This window comes from Cavia porcellus, unplaced genomic scaffold, assembly GCF_034190915.1.
Source record: "Cavia porcellus strain 051 isolate PalLab524CR breed Dunkin Hartley unplaced genomic scaffold, mCavPor4.1 scaffold_30, whole genome shotgun sequence".
Lineage (NCBI taxonomy): Eukaryota > Metazoa > Chordata > Mammalia > Rodentia > Caviidae > Cavia > Cavia porcellus.
Window position 1 is genome coordinate 37,690,564 of NW_026947513.1, and position 18,140 is coordinate 37,708,703.

At 33.7% G+C, this 18,140-nt stretch overlaps 1 protein-coding gene across 1 annotated transcript in view; it reads left to right on the plus strand.

Moving 5' to 3' along the window:
• The window catches only part of Adgrl3 (adhesion G protein-coupled receptor L3), a 798,686-nt gene extending 787,976 nt beyond the window's left edge, over window positions 1–10,710 (plus strand). Inside the window, exon 26 of the mRNA XM_063240383.1 lies at window positions 9,625–10,710. Within this exon, the coding sequence (XP_063096453.1) occupies window positions 9,625–9,716 (92 nt within the window). The 3' untranslated portion in view covers window positions 9,717–10,710. The remainder of the gene's footprint in view (window positions 1–9,624) is intronic.
• The last annotated feature ends 7,430 nt before the right edge of the window (window positions 10,711–18,140 follow it).

An 18,140-nucleotide genomic window follows, 5' to 3' on the forward strand; every position in this document is an offset into this window, starting at 1 on the left:
CATAAGGAAATGAAGCCAATCTTTAATTAGAATAATTAAAGGCTAATTGTTATTTAATTACAGATATGATTAAATTTTGCCAAGTTAAATATTCAATTGAATGGTAGTGTTTGATCAAAGGTTTGTTAAATTTAAATTCCAACCATGGAACATGTTAATAAAAAATAACTACATCTTTATTTGTGCTTATTTGGCTTACATTAAAGCAATTTCATAGTTTGGATACAATGAAATTTTAAAGGTGAGAGAGTGATCAACCATTTTAATTGTCTATTATATGAGATAAATGTTAACAATATATAAAATCAACATATGCATTAACTTTTCTCAGACAGAACAACCTAAAATACTGAAGATTAAATTAAACTTGAAGCTTATGGGTCACATGCTCAAAGTATTTGAAAATGTTTTTAAGAGCAAGGAGTGCTTAAAGGGATTACAACTTTCAAGACTATTGTAGCAAATCATATTGTGTACATATAAATCTTGATGTGACTACTATAAAAAGCGGTTATTGTAAAGACCAACCTTTAGCAGAGGGAAACCTCTCAGTGCATATAATAAAACTATTTTGATAAATGTGCTGCAGCTTAGATGTCTCCAGAGTTTTAGAAAGCTATTCAGCAATTATGTCTCTGTTGAGGTTTAATTATTCCATTAGATATTTATTTCCTAGTAAACTACATAGTAAATTACAATACTCCATTAGAGAGGATGTATAAATAGTTACTGCTAAGTAGAAATGGCTTAACCAAGTAATTATTCACAATTACTTACAACGGTTTAATACTTTGCTCAGAACAATGCATTGGAGGCATCCAACATTTATTTATTTTATTTTATTTTTTTCAAAATGTGAAGGATCACATACTGGTATTTCATTTGGCTATTATTATCTAATCACCTTTGTAATAAACCCTACAAGGATCCAGTTAGAATTTTAACTTGCTCCTCAAGTTACACTGAGTGAACCTGAGTAAGGAAACTAATATAAAGGAACGGAAAAATGCAAAAAGGCACTTCAAGAACCAAGAACTTTTTTTATCCATCTTGTTAGGAAGATTGTCTCCATCAAAAGCTACCATAGCTTTGCAAGAAGTTTACTGTGTCATGATACACAAGAAGCCAGAGCTCGTGGATAAGAGCTTCAGTGTGGAGCTCCACAGGGGAAAATACAAATGAAAGGAACCCAAGACAAGCCACTGATTTTAAAAGAAGATCGTTGGTTCTCCACTAAACTGGTGCTTATACTTATCTGTATTGTGCCTCTTAAATTTTTAGTAAAATGCCAATATGCCTACAAAATAATCTCTATCATTATAGATGCAGCAACATAGCATGGAGAAAGATATATTAAGATTGAGTTTAATTTTTCCCAAGCTATTCAGATGAACTTTTGTTCTGGAAGATATTACACACACACGTGTGTGTGTGTGTGTGTGTGTGTGTGTGTGTGTGTGTGTGTGTGTCTGTAGTGGTTGAGGGAGATTTCTGTCTATCAAAATCACTTGGAAGACTAGATAAAATAAGCACATTCTGAATGGCAGGATTAGCAAAGTTTTAATACACTAATCTTATTAAGAGTCTCCTCAAGAAAACATAAAGCAAATCTATTAGGAGGATAAAAGATGGCATAAAAATAAAATTAAAATTATTGTTAGAGATAAGTTGCTAAGACCATAATTCTTTGGTATATAAACCTACGCCACGGTCAGCATGCTGTTGATCAGATTCTCTCCTACAGCCATGGTGTGGGACTTCGACACACTGTAGAGAATAAGCAGAGTGCGCCCCCTATCCTGTTCTCCCTCGTGGAGAGGACAATGGGGTTTGAAGAGGGCAGTAAAGCCTGCATTTTGTTAGTGGGACATAGCCATGCTTATTCATTTAGTGCCATCAAGGCTGCTTTTGTGCACAGAGATAGAGACATTAAAGGACAAATATAAAATAATTACCTGTCACTTCACAAATAATGTTTGACACCTCTGGCTTAGTGGTTAGGAGTCTACATTTGAAACCAGAAAGCCAGGTTTCCAGCCTTGGCTCACTGTGTTACTTAAGGAGTTATTTAAGATATACCGTATCTCAGCTTTTTATCTGCAAAGCAAGAATAATCATGCTGGCCTTGGGAGTTGCTATGAGAACGAATTATTTCATGAAAAGTACTTAGAATCTATGATATGATGAATATGTATGCCTTACACTTGTAAAATATATATGGGCGACCTATGATCACTATTATGAATAACACTCCAATATTTTATGAAAGTTTCCATTTTTCCAGGTAAGGTTTGTATTATCTTCCTTTATTTTGGAAGGCAGACATATTAAATGAGATTATTAGTGGAAATTATTGCTAGAGTTGCACCCCCATCTGTTTGGTAAAGATTGCAAGAAGCCTGAGACCATGGAGAACATTAACCTCTATTCGTATACTATATATGTATAAATGTATTATCTACATATATACCTATATAATGTATACCTATAAAGAAGTTTCTAAAAAGTTTCTTTGATAAATTATGCATAATAATAAGCAAATAATAAGATAGAAAATATAGTGTAATGAAAATTTTGTGAATACGGTCTCTCTGCAAATATATTATTGTATGGTACCCACTCTTCTCATCACAATGTGGAATGATATAATACCTTTGTGAGGAGATGAAGTGCGGTGCATAAGATAGCTTTGAGCCATAGCCTCAGAGTATTCCTAATTCCTGACTTTTGACAGTACATCAAATACTATCTGACTTTGGACCACCAAGCCACGATTATACCAATGATTGGGTATTAAAAGTTACAAATATTGATGTTTGAAAATTCACAGGAGATGAGAGTTTTGTTTTTATTCAGTTTAAGTTGAAGTCATTTGAGAAAATACTTTCCCGTGTCCTATGCCTGGGTACCTTGGTACTATTGTATAAATGTATATTGTATTCTTCCAGAAGAGCACAGTCACATCATTACCTTAAACAATGTTCTCTTTTAACCTACCTCTTCAACTCTGCCAGGAATTTAGCAGCAACTTCCTCACCAGCACCTGCAACCACTCTAGCAATATTTGTTTCACAGCCCAAACCTATTCCCGCATCGGTAACCATCCCTTGCTTGTAGTGAATGGTTTGCTGTAACTTACTCCTGACGATCCCTGGCTGAAGTTTGCACATGGGCTCAGTGCCTCCTGGTATAAGCTACAATTGGTCAGAACACACTTCTCGTTCCTGTCTACTGTCAGCCATCTCACACTTCCTTTTTTTGTCTTCCACCCACAAAGTAAAAACTTTTGTATCTTTTTTAAGAATTTATATATTGTGGTTTTAATTTTAGAAGTAAGACGGCAAAACTTGCATGAATATCTTTTTTTTCCTTCATAACTTCATAGATAGATTTGCTCTCATATAGATTTTACCACCGCATGGGATGTATTTTTCTTTTTCTAAATCAACTTTTTACTTTTTCACTTCCTGACTGTACTCTAAGACTTCTCCTTGGTGTGCCTGAATTACTAGTATTATTACTGTGATGCTGTGAGTGCTCTCATAGGCAAAGTAAGAGTCACTTGAGCACAAACCCTGCAGTACTGTAACAACCAAGGTGATCACTCAGATGACTAATCAAGGGACTAAGCAGGTCATTTTGCAGCACAGATGTGCTACCTGAAGTGCTGATTACTGTCCAGGCTGCATGAAGCAGGATGGTGAGAGATTTTATCACATGACTCAGCCTAGAGCCATGTAAAACTTACGAGTTATTTACTTCTAGACTTTTCCCATTTAATAATTCCTTTTAACATATAGTTAAAAGTTACAGAACTAAAATAGCATCAATGGAAGTTTTCTAGATAGCTTTCACGATAACTACTTTAAAAAATCCCTTTATCCCTCTGCCACTTCCTTCTTCATTTCATTGCCTGTGACAATGGTGCTCAGAGATCCAGCAGCCATTGTGGGTAACTGGGCAGCCTGGATGAAGAAAGTGAGGCGTTAAGAACACAGCAGAGAGCCTGGGCAAGTAGAGGTCCCTGCTGATCGCCCAGGATCTGTTCACCCTCAACCATCTACTCCAACCTCTTCAATCTGAGAGGAAATGAGTCTTGGCCTTGTATTGGTCATTATTAATTAGATTTTTTCTGGCATATTCTGCTAAACATAATCATTAAAGTGTGCATCAGTGAATCAGTTAAGATTATTTCTCGTTCTGGAACATTTAATGAGAAATAATATTAATGCCATTTCTTGAAATATAAAAACGAATAACAGCTTTTACATTTCAACATTAAACCACAGGTTTGCATCAAGAGTGCCTTTAATCTGTTTGAAAAAGGTGATCTGTTTAATTCTACAGTCTTCATGGACTGTATTTCATTGTGGAAGAAATCTCAGTTATCCTTTAGCTCCAGCCCAGCAGGATTTCTCATCATCGGCCTGCGGTTATCTAAAGTTTCCCCTCACAGTTGTGATCATTATGAAAATGGCACTGAAGTACTTAGTCAAAAAATGGCAAAGTATGCTTTAATTAAAATCTGATAAAAACACAGAGCTTTTTTTCTTGACTCATGAAAAAAAGGTGTATATACCAGTACCTTACAGTTAGAAATCACTATTATAATTATTATTTCCCAACCAAAAAAATAAAAAAGCAAAGCAGAAAGAAAACAGAGTAAGAATGATTCAGATCAAGGAAGAAGGGAAAGAAGGAGAGAATGAAGGAAGGAGTGAAGGAAGGAAGGAAAAAGCCTTAGATAAGTTTCATCAAGGTCCACAAGGGCAAACAGATGATGAGCTGGCTGTGTTAGGGATGCTGTACCATTGCATTAGAGGGGAGATGGTCAGACGTGTTATGTAATGCTTTTGCTGCTGTGTTTATGCCATGTTACTGAAAAATTTCAGTAAAAATGTAAATGCAGTATAATGCAAGCATTTACAGATTGTAAGTAATTGGTTGGTAAAATTACTTGTACAATGTTCCTTAGATAAGTATTATAGAATATACCTATATTTTACTCATTTGTTCAGTCGCAGATATCTCTGTTACCTGGAATTTTGAGAACGAAGGAGGATGAGAACAATTAGGTGCATGGGGATATAAATAGGTGAATTGTAGTACATTATTACCTACAACTGCTAAAAATGCCTTGAGATTTGATTTTTAATATTTTTTTATTTTAATGAGAACAAAAGAACAGAATGAAACAAAGCAAATCAGAACAGGAACATGCAAGCAACACAGCACTTCACAACAAAACAACCGGACATCAATAGTAGATAACATAATGTCTCCCTTTTTTTTAAACTTTAAAAGTAGTAAAATACAACAGAACAAGACAGAATAAAGCCAACTGAGACCGTGTACTGAAATTGGTACAGAACTTTACAGCAGGTTACCGGGATAACAGTAATAGGTATTACAGTGTATTTCGTTATCTTTACAACAATTGTTCTTTCAATCATGTATATCAAAATAAAATGAAATACAGAATATTATAGAACTTATCAAAACAGAATATTGAATAGAGCAGTACCATTAATCAGAACAAAGCAAAACAGTAATAAAAATATTTGCCTTCAAAGAGATGGTAAAAGGAAATCCCTTTATTTGCTATGGTCAACCTTCCAAGAGATGCTCAGATTTCTAGTTCCCATTTGCTAATGGGGAGATAAGGGAAGAGGGGTAGGGGAAGTGGGATGTTTGACTCTAGGCCGTGCACCAGTAGGCTCACTATTGCTTAGCAGGGAGGCAGGCTGGTTGCTTGGTTTCCCAGTGTCCTAAGTTCCAATATGGCGCAGATCTCAGGGGACACTGTGGTTCTCCCATGAAAGGGCCATAGTCTGCCACACCACGCCACTTACCAGGGAGGAGAGCTCGAGATTTGTTTGATTCTCAGGTTACTGAGAATAAACAGTTCACTCTTCCCTTTTTTGGAAAAGGTAAAACTTTCTAATTACGTAAAGATAACTATGTGTCTTTTTATAAGTATTTTCATATAAAGCAATACAACTTTCTTACAAACCACAAAGAAGTAACTACAAAAGAAAAATGTCTAAGGCCAATACTGCAAAACCAACAATAAATGTCCAGTGGCCTCTTCCCATTGCTTAAGTCTTAAGGCCCTACTTGAGGGAGAGCCACCCAGATGATCTCTGAAGTCATCTCCCCTGGCGCCTTCCCTTATCCTCTGTCCATCGCACCCAACTCCAAGCTGTTCTCAGAAGTAGAAGATGTTCCCACTGGAGGACCTCGTAGGTGCTGCTCCAGCATGTCAGCACTTCCTGTGAGACCTGCACCGGGACTGCACACACTTTCTTGTGGTCTGTGCTACCAAGTCCCCATCTCAGTAGGGCTCTTCCTGGATACCCAAGTGTGGCTACCCCTCCTTTTGTTCTTCTTCATTGGTTTTCTCATAACGTACTATAATTCTTACTTCTCTGGCACATTATTCATCTCTCAAGATTATATTTCCACAAAGGTAGTGACTTATGCTAAAGTTATTAAATACTGTCGTCTCAGAGCCTGGAATAGTTCATGGCACCTCACGGACACTAACGAGATGGCAACCGAATGACTGAATGAATGGACAAAAGATAAGAAGAGCCAAAAAACAAAAAATAAAAAACAAAGCATCTTATAACACTTGTTGCTAATATCAATTGGGTGCATCTTATTTTAAAAACTCCCTAGGGAAATGAAGGTGGACAGGGGTGCCTCTTGTGTGTGTACATAAGTGTATGTGAATACATGCATATATTTACTGAATTACATAGACATAGGTTTCACTGCATTGAATTTCCCTAGACAGGTTAAATATATGAATTAAGAGAAATAATTTTGTGAAATTTTTCTTTAACATTTTAGGTAGTCACAGAAAATTACTATGTTACTGTGTTGCTAATATACATATTTCTATTATTGTTTACAGCAATTGAATATCTTCAACTGCATTCTACCTTTTAAAGTTAGTTCGAAACTTGACATATATACATATATATGATGTGTATATATGACATATTTATATACATATATATGTGTATATATGAATGGATATATTCACACAAATCCTTCACAATTATGTCAATATTTCTGGAGCTAAATATCTAAAAGTAAAATTACTATATCAAAGATGTGTGTATTTCTAGTTTGTTATGGAAAAATTTCAAGCATATTCCAATATAATAGTATAAAATCCATGTGTACTTATCAAAAAATATCCTCAACCACATTTTCCATTCTCATTTTATTTTATTTTATTTTTTTAGTGTTTAGATTCTTCAGGGGAATTTATTAAACAGATTAGTTAAGAAAAGGCAAAGCTAACAATAATGAAAAACAGGTAACAATGCTCTGGCTGGCTATTTTTTATTTTATTTTTATTCTTTCTTTATTTTAAAGAGGATAATACCAAGGAAAACAAAGCAGAATAAAATCCATCAAAACAGAATAAGTGATACATGACTTCCGAACCTTATGAAATCAACAATAGTTGCCACAGTGCCTTTGTTATCTTCAAAATAGCTGCAGATACCACCTTTAGACATATTAAAAATCAAACAGAACAGGACAGAACAGAAACAATAAAAACAAAATAATGAATGCAATAAAGGACATCAAAACAAGCCAGTAGTAAATACATAGGGGCTATTATGACATGTCTTGCTATCTTTTAAATAACTGTTTATGCCATCAGAGTTAACAAACAAAACAGGAGAAAATAAAAACCCAACTCAACAAAACAATGAAAATGATATGGTTTCCAAGCAAGGATCTCCCATGTGAACAGTTCCCTCCCCCCCACAGTCTGTGAATATATTTGTGTGCGTGTGTATATAGTTTTGAATGATATAATTTTTTTTTGCCTTTTTGAGATAGGATCTCACTATGTCAGGCTGATTTTGAGTTCAATTTGTAGACCAGGCTGGTCTCAAACTTGAAATGGTCCTCCTGCCTCATCCTCTCCAGGGCTGGGATTACAGGTGTGTGCCAACAGCATATTGGCTTGAATACTATTACTTCTATATGTCATTGCTTTTTATGCAGAAAGAATACTATTTTACCCATATACATCAATATATCTTTTAAAGAGATAACACTTTAAAATTAACTGTGATATCACTTCTAAACAAAATAAATATTTGAAATTAGAATAAGTCTTTTAAGATTCTCAAATATCTAGTCACTGATCATATCTTCACCTGTAAATTTTTCTGTAGTTGTTTGGATTAGAAGTTGGACATAAGCCTTCTTACCCATATTGCTATCTCTTTTTCCTCTTATAAAATATTTTTGAACAAACTAGTGAGCAGTAAGATTTAGAAGATTTTAAAACATGTTATCAGACAGGAGTTACTGAACAGTTGAATGTAACAGTCAGGCTTCTCTATCTGCTGATCTCTTTATGATCCTTGAATCAGCCCACGTTCTGCATTATGACTCCACACATCATTCAAATCAGGTCTTCTTCTGAATTTAGGTTTTGTATCACTGCTATTCTCTTCCTCATTCAACCAGCAATTGCACATGCCATGCTTCTCAGAGACTTTTTGTGACTAATACTTTCCTCTATATTATTGTTATACTTTTTAAAATGATAAAATCTATCACAGTTGCCCAAGAATTCCTAAAATTCCTATGGTCTTGAAATCGTTATAAAACAGGCACACAATTAAAAAATACCCAGGTTGGGAGCTTAGAATTTCCAATAGCTCATATGGCTATTGTATGCTGTTTGCCTCTATCCTTCCTTCCAACCTTGATCTGTTCTTTGCAAATTTGTCATGTTAGTGCATCCCAGGAAACTACAGTATTCTTTTGTTTACTTTAGAATCATGTTGAAGCCTTTTGGGAAGTTTATTGTCTGCTAAATTCTGATTGGCAAACTCCTCCTATTGACATGGACATATGTGGTGTTTGCTGTCATAGAGCGGTCTCTTTGGTCAATGTGCTGTGATGCATTTACTCCATCTACCACTGGAGGAGCTTTGGATGGGTCCCAGTTTGAGGCTTCTTTTTTTTTTTTTTTTTTTTTTTTTTTTGTCTTTTTCCTTTTTATCGGGACCGGGGATCGAACTCACGACTGCCCGCTTGCAAGGCAGGCGCTTATGCCGCTGAGCTAAATCCCCAGCCCCCAGTTTGAGGCTTTGACATCAGGTTGTTATGTATTTTCCACTATATGTTTTTCTATAAATATTTATAAGAATATGTAGATATTCTTTGTTTTACTAGATAAAGCCACATTAATTTCAATTTTATTATATAATTATAAGTTACTTTCAAACCTGAATGTACCCAAGTAAGTAAATTTCTGTGGCTCCATTTTCTCACCAACACTGGGATTTTTGTATTCTTAGCCCGTCGATTTTAGTTAGCCTGAATGGTCATGTATGAGGTTTCTCGTGGTATTTATAATTTTGGGGGTTGTTTGATTGATTATTAATTTGAGTGTGATCATGTGAGTATCTATACTTAATCTTAGATGATCCTAGCAACATTATTATTTGAGGTTTACTTTTCCCCCTGACTTATGATAGTGCTGTATATTTTCTGGATCTGAATTCTCTTATGTGTCAATAGTACTTCCTTTTACCTGGTAACTTCTGTGTGTATAACCAGCCACTCCTATTTGTGCAGGAATGCCTTCCAGGACTTCTGCTGCCCATCCTGTGGAACCACCTGCACTGCACAGCACAGAGCTCGTGGACCTGAGACTGAACTGCATGTAAACTTGTCCTGAATGAATGCAAACTTTATCTGTTAAAAATTCTGCCAACTAAAGAAACTTAAAACTGTAAGCAGAAATTCTCTCTTGTCAGGTATATACTCAATGATATACATACAGGTATAAATACACCAGTTTTTAAAGTATCAGAATGCTTGTGTGTTGTAGGACACAGATCTGTGGATATTATACAAATAAATATATCAGTGTCGTTGAGTCTCATGTTTTATGCCTCTTAACATAGGGATGTACAACTTAATGTATCTGATACGTTATGTCCTAGGAGTTCCTGTCCATATACGTTGCAATATGTGTGTGAATGCACACACAAGCATATGCACATATATTTCCTGTTGATGTGACCCCAAATACTAACACTAGTAAGTATAAAACATAGGACATAGTAAGGGAACAATGATCTGGAAAATTAGTTCATCATCCTTTAATATTTTTCCTTGAAAAAGAAAACTTTAAGCATCCCCAAATTTCACAGCTTTCACATGAAATGCAGTTTAAAACATTTCCAAAATCTGACAAAGATATGTTTTAAAAAAGCATGGCATTACTGATAATAAACCACAGAGCTGTACTACCAACACTGAAAACAAGTTTCAATCAAGCTGAAAAATAATGGAATTATTTTCAAAATTGTTGTAATATGAAAAACAATTTTAAAAAGTATGCAGCCAAACTACTGAAAGAAACAGTAATTTAGGACTCTGTTCAAAATGAAAATTTTAGCAAGTTTTTTTTTTTTTTTTCATTTATTGGCTTAGTACAATTGTGGTATTGTCAGTTTTTAAAGGTTTGTAATTTGTAGGAGTTTCCTCATTGTAAATAAATATTTTGAAATTAATTTGTATTGATTGTTGTATTTATTTTTGTTTAGGAAAGAACCCCAAGACAATGGTCCTAGTTCAACTGCCCACACCATGAAGTGGGAGAACTCAAAGTGAAATAACCTTGTGGTCTTTAATAAAGCTCAGATTTTTATCTAACTCCTCTTCCCGGAAGCTTTTTTTATATGAATAACACATAAGACGATATGACCCCATGATAATGTCTTACATTTCCAGGACCGCTACTGATACTCTGATTTACATATTTTCTCTTCCATGAAAAATATCTATATGACTTTTGATCATGTTTGTGTGTGTAGGTGTAGTGTGGTTAATCTTTTAAGATGTTTCTTTGTTTGTGGAAGGATTAAAAACTATCTCAGTACTTTGTCATGTATATTGCAAGTATTTTCCCAAACTTTAGAATAATTTCCTCTATGTTTAACATGTTTTTGACTAATAGCACCTCTCAATTTCAATATAGATAAATTCATAGGTCTTATCTGTGACCAACTTTTTAAAATGTGTTTTTAAGAGACTTTTCCATAGTCATAAATTTAAAAACTTTTCAAATAAGTGTTTTTAATGGGAAAATGGTAAAACAAAATTTTATAAAAAATAGGAGCATAACTAATTAATGCATTGAATATTGTTATCTTTAGATGAGTTATTCAGAGTACTAGATATGCACATTAAATTTCTCCAATGGGTATCAGTACAAACTTCCCTTTTCAGTGAACTAAGAGACATTAATAGTACAACTGACTTGAATTTTCCCTTTTTTCCTTTCCCATTTCCCATCCCAGTTCTTTCTTTGAGCAATTTCTTCCCCTTTCACTTTTACAATGTTGTACATTTTGGACCTTATTTATAAACTCTTTCAGTTTTTTACACTAGGTACACAATATGATATTTACAGATATAAGTCTGTTTTATTTCACTTATGGGTAGGGTCTCAAGTTGCATTCATTTACCTACAAAAGTTTCAAGTTTATCCTTCTTTATGGCTGAGCCATACTCTACTGTATAAAAATACTACATCATATTTATCCATTCCTTGGTTGAAGGACACTTGGGTTTTTTCCAGGATTTAGCTTTTATTACAAGTTGTGTTTCTGTAAGCATGGGTGCATATATGTCACTGTGTTGTGATGTTTTTCATTCTTTTGGAAAGATACCCAGAAGGGGAACAACTGAATCAAATGGGGCTCTAATACTAGCTTTTTGAGGAATCGCCATACTGATTTACACAGTGGATGACCCAGTTTACACTTCCATCAGCAGCGGAGAAGAGTTCTTTTATCCCCACATCCCCACCAGCACTTATTATTCGTTGATATGTTGATAATACCCATTCGTTCAGATGTGACATGGAATCTCAGTGTTGCTTTAATTTGCATCTCTTGAAATAACAATGTTGAACTTCTTTTTGTATTTATTTACCACTTGTATTTCTTCATCTGAGAAGTGTGTATTCATTTCACATGCCCATTTTTGGACTGGGTCTTTGATTTTGGACTGGGTCTGTGGGGGTGTCTGCTGTTTTTCAATTCCTTATTGTTCTAGACAGAAGTCCTTGTCTGAGGGACAATTAGCTAAATTTTCCTCACTGTATGGATTGCTTTTTTACTCGTTAGTGATTTGTTTTGATGTGCAAATTCTTTTTAATAAGATGAGATCCCAGTTGATTCTTTGAAGTGTTTCCCATAAATTTTATGCTTTGCTCATGAACTCTCTACCTAAACATATGTCTTCAAGATTTCTACCTACTTTGTCTTCTACTAGATTTACTGTTTCTGTTTTAATATATAAAGCTTTGATCCATTTTGACCTTAGCTTAGTGCATGACTACAGGCATTGGACTAATACTAATTTGTATTAGTTTTCAGAATGTAGAGAACCACTTTTTGCAGCACCATTTGATGAAGAGGCTATCTTTTTTCCAGTGAATGTCTGACTCCTTGGTCAAAGATAAGGTGGATGAGTGTGTTTATAGATGCATCTGTGTCTTCTAATCTGTTCAACTGGTCCTGAAGTCTGTTTTTTGTTTGTTTGTTTGTGTTTTTGCCAGTACCATTCTGGTTTTATCATATTATCTTTGCAGTATAATTTCAAGTCAGGGATTGGGATGCCTCCTGCCTTGTCTTTGCTCTCTAAGATTGTCTTTGCTATTGTAGGTCTCTTCTGTTTCCAATTGAATTTTAGCAGTGTTTTTTCTAGTTCTGTGAGGTGTACTAATGATATTTTGATCAGGATTGCATTAAATGTGTATAAAAGTTTTGACGCATGACCATTTTCACTACTTTGATTCTTTCTATTGATGAGCATGAGATGTCTTTCTATTTTCTGATATCCTCTTTGATCTTTTTCAGGGTACTATAATTTTCAATATAAAGACCTTTTACTTCCTTTATTATATTGATTCCTAAGTATTTCACCTTGAGAAATGTTATTATGAAGGCTGAGGTTTCTCTAATTTTTATCTCAGTGAATTTGTTGTTTGTGTTCAGGAATGCTGTAGATTTTTAAATGTTGATTTTGTATCTAGCTACACAATTGAAATTTGTTATTGAATCTAGAAGTATTTTGATAGACCTTTTGGGGATCTTCTATGCAGAATATCATGTCATCTACAAAAAATGATAAACTTCTTCATTTCCTATAGTTATTCCTTTTATTTCTTTCTCTTGTTTAATTGCTCAGGCTAATGTTTCTAGAATTATATTGAGTAGAAGTGGTGATAATGGACATCCTTATGCTATTTCTGATTTTAGAGAGAAAGCTTTCAGTTTTTATCCATTTATTATGATGTTGGCAGTTGGTTTGACACAGGAGGCTTTTATCAGTTTGATTTTCATCCTGAAAGGAGCCAGACTTTGTAAAAAGCTTTTTCTGCATCTATTGAGATGATTGTATGATTTTATCTTTGGCTATGTTGTATTACATTAACTGATTCACATATGTTGAACCATCCCTGTATTCATGGGATTAATTCCAATTGGTGATGGTGTCAATCTTATTTTTTTTTAAACTTGTATAATCTTGACGATTTACTGTAGTCTTTTTATTCGTATCTTACTGAGGATTTTGCATCTATGTTCATTAGGGAGATTGATCTGTAGTTTTCTTTTTTTTTTTTTTGGTTAGGTCTTTCTCTGGTTTTGGTATTAGGGCAATAATTGCCTCCAGGAATCATTTAAGATGAAGCTTCCCTTTTGATTTCATTAGTTTGAAGAGTATTGGCATTAAATCTCTAAAATTTTGTAAAATTCAGTAGGGATCCATCAGAACCTGTGATTTTTTTGTTGATGTTTTAAATTACATTTTAGTTTCATTAACTGATATTGAGTTATTCAGAAGTTTTATGTCTTCTTGATTCAATTTTGGCAAGTCATATGTGTCTTGGAATCTGTCCATTTCTTTTGTGTTTTCCATTCTATGTGAGTAAAGATTTTTGACATAGGTATTGATAAGCTTCTGAATTTCTACAGAATCTGTAGTGATTTTACTCTTTTCATTCCTCAGTGTATGAATTTGAGTCTTTTTTTTCAATTTTTGATATGGTTGGTTAAGGGTTTATCAATTTTATTTATTCTTTCAAATAATCCACTCAATTCATTAATTCTTTGTGTTTTTTGTCTCAATTGCATTCATTTCTGATCTGATTTTTTAATATCCTGCCTTGTACAGGCTTTGGCCTTGACATGCTCTTAGGTGCAATATTAGATGGTATATTTGTGCTCTTTATGTTTTCCTGATGTGAGAAATGACAATTATAAATTTCTTTCTTGGACTGTTTTCATTGCATCCCATAGTTTCTGGTATGTAGTGTCTGTGTTTTTGTTAATTGTAGATATTGTTTAATTTCTTCTTTAATTTCATCTGTGGCACATTGTTTGTTCAGGAGGTTGTTATTTAATTTCCCCATGTTTATAGAGATTTTGGTTTCTTTTGCCGTAATTTACAATTTCTTTGCATTGTCATCTGATAATATGCATGGGAAAAGTTTAATTCATTTTGCCTTTACAAAACATGTTCTATGGGCTAGTATATGATCTAATTTAAAGAAAAACCCAGATGCAACTGAGAAGAATGTGTTTTGTAATGTTATCTGGTAGAACACTCTGTAAACATCTACTAAGTCCGTATGTTCACAGGTTTGTTCAGTTCTGACTTATCTTTGCTGATTTTTTGTCAAGTTGATCTATTTGTGACAGTGAGGTATTAAGTTCCCCCAATACAATTTTGCTATTGCTCATCAAATGAGTTTATTTTTTTTGTACTGGGGATTGAACTCACGATCTCATGCTCGCCATGCAGATACTATACCACTGAGCTAAATCCCAGCTCAAGTAAGGTTTTTAACTGGGCTCTAACATGTTTTATTTTTGGCATCTGTCTTTTAATTCTCTACAGTTTATTTTTATGTACCAATATGAGGTGGTATCAATTTTATCTTCTTCCCATAGGAGAAGCCATTTTTCCCAAATTATCTTCCCTTTCCTTACTGAAGGAAAGTCACTTCTGTCACATACCAATCTGTGTGAATATGCTTTTGAATTTTCTCTCTACTTTAGATGGCACGTTGCTTAATCTTGCACTCTTTTTATGTATAATAATTCTATACTGTATTATTTATTATAGTTTTATAAAATTCTCTATAGATGCATGAACATCTCTTTATCTCCTTTTCTTTCTGGGTATAATTTTTATTTTTATAATCTTTATCCTTTCCTGATGCTATTTACCCTAAAGTTCAAGATGATATGTACCCCAAGTATATTTTCCTTAGAAAGTTGAAAATGTTATGACTTATTCTTTATTTTCTGCTAATATTTATCATAAAAGGGTATTTAAGTTTATTAAACATTTCAACAAAGTAAATGGCATGTTTTTCCTTTTAAATCAGTTGAAGTACTTACTGTTTTTTATTTTTTTGGTAGTGGGGATCAAACTCATCACCTTGTGCTTGCTAGGTAGGAGCATATGCCACTGGGCTAAACTACCTGCCCAGTTAAAACGTTTAAATGCACAGATTTGAAACCTTTGATCTATTCTCACATTACTGGGATATCACTGGGATATCACTTTGATTGAGATATATCATTTGAAAAGTACATTTGGATTTAATTTCCTTGTATTTTCCCTAGAATATTACATCTTTAGTCTTTAGTGAAAAGGATTTGAAGTTTTCCTTGTATGTGTTTTTCTTTTTCATTTTAATATCTTGTCTATCTAAATGTTGTGGAATGAGTTTGGAGAATTTCCTGTTTTCTCTTGTCTGTAAAATTTGGCCTATTTTATTTTTAGATATTGGTTTCCATTTTTTTTTTTTTTTTTGCCAAAAAGTTAGCTTTACATCTTCCAGGACTTTAAAAACAACCTGGCTTTTCTTCGTATTATTTTATCTTTTTATTTTATATTCTGCAGTCTCACTAAGATGTTTCAATGTGTAGATTTCTTTTGATTTATTGTACAAGTGGTGTGTTGAACTTGAATCTCAGGTTTGACATTTTTAAACAGTTCTGGAATTTCTTCAGCTATTCTCTTCACCACTTCAATCTCTTTCTATCTAGTTGCTAATGAAAATTACAATAGACTTTCTGATTTTTGCCATTTCTTAATCTTTTTTTTTTTTAATTTAAGGAGAAAAAGAAAAAAAAACCGGAAAAACGGTACAAGTAATACAAAATTTAAAAAATAAGCAATAAGAAATCACTAGTTAATAGATTACATATTCTCATCTTAGAAATAGTTGTTCAAGTTACAAAATTGAAGCATATAAAGTAGACTTTCAAACAGTCAGAATGCAAACAGTTCTGTTCAATGATCCAAAAAAACTCAGCAATATGGTTATCTATTTTATACACTTAAACATATATGCAGTTATATTCTTTAGAGCACTTTCTTTTCTTTTCTTTTGTACAATGACAATTACACATTTTGGGTTTTATTACTCCCACAGTTCTTATTACCTGTTTTGAAGAGAGTAAAACCAAATGTGACATATCAGAACAGAGTCAATCAAATCAAAAGGATGGACATAATGTAAAAACAAAATACAAGGTAATCAACAATGGTTACCATACTGCCTCTTGCTATTTTAAGAAGAATTGCCAGTTATAATAAAATTGAACAAAACAGTGAAAAATAAACCCAAAGCATTGGAGACATTACAGGACTTTAAAAGAAGATACTAGTCAACCAGAATGGGCATCACAATGATTCTTATTGTCGTCACAATTTTGCCTATACTTCCGAACTTGGTACTATCAAGCAAAGCAGAATAAGGGAAAATCAGTCAAAACAAGATGGTGAGGGCTATACAGGGTTTCAAATCAAGTTAATAGGAAATCAAAGTAGGTTACTATAATGTATCCTGCTATTTTTTATTTATTTTTCCCTTAAATAAAAAGATAAAAAGAAAAAAGTAAATAATTTAAAAAAAGCAGATTGAGATAAAAGAGGGCATAACAACAGAACAGTGCAGGTCAAGGCATAACCATTTAAGCAAAATAGTGTTTCACCACAAGATATCCTGACATAAAAATAGTTACCATAGTGTCTCTTTCCTTGAAATCTTTGAGTATAACTTCGTATTCTGTAACACCAAACATATCAAGACACTATAAAACCATTCAAGAGAATGACATTATTACAGAGTATTTTGAACCAATTAACAGAAAATGAACAATGGTTTCTGTATAATCTCCTTGTCTATAAAAGTTTTTACTTATATTATCATATATAATAAAATCCAATAAGATATAACCTTTTAAGACCAATGGAGACAGAAGAGTACAAGTTTGATGGGACTTCAAAACAAGATGATATTAAATCAGCACTAGCTATTATGATGTCTTGTTTTCTCCAAAATAGCTGCTCCTACCATCCGATCTTCTCTGCCTCATTTCTGTTGAGCTCTTTTTCTGTTGTTTGTAGTCAGTTTGTCTTCTTCATTTCGCTTTCTGCTCCATTCATTGTGGCCTCTCTGCCACTATTTCTGGAATCTTGGTATTTTCCTTTTTTAGAATGTCCTGTAATATTCTCTGTAGAGTTGAATTGGTGGTTGCAAATTTCCCTAGTTCCTCTTTATCCTGGAAGCATCTTGTTTTTCCATCAATTTCTAGGGACAGCTGTGCTGGATATATCAATCTTGGCTGGAGGTTATTATCTTTCAAAGCTTGAATTATTTCCCCCCACGCTCTTCGTGATTTGATGGTTTGTGCCGAGAAGTCTGCTGTAATTCTGATGGGTGTTCCCTTATAAGTGATCTGTTTCTTGTCTCTGATGGTTTTTAGTATTCTGTTCTTATATTGGATTTCTGGAATTTTGATTATTATATGCCTGGGTGTAGCTCTGTTTGGGTTGTAGGTGGCTGGGGTCCTATATGCCTCCTACATCTGAGTATTTTTATCATTTGCTAAATTAGGGAAATTCTCCTGGATTATTTCTGTGAATAGCTTTTGTAGTCCATTTGCTTGTGTCCCTACTTCTTTTATGTTCTTAATTCTTAAGTTATAGATCCTCTTATCATCTTCTAGCCTTTGTATTGTTGCTGTTTGTTTTTTTGTTATTTTTAAGAAGTT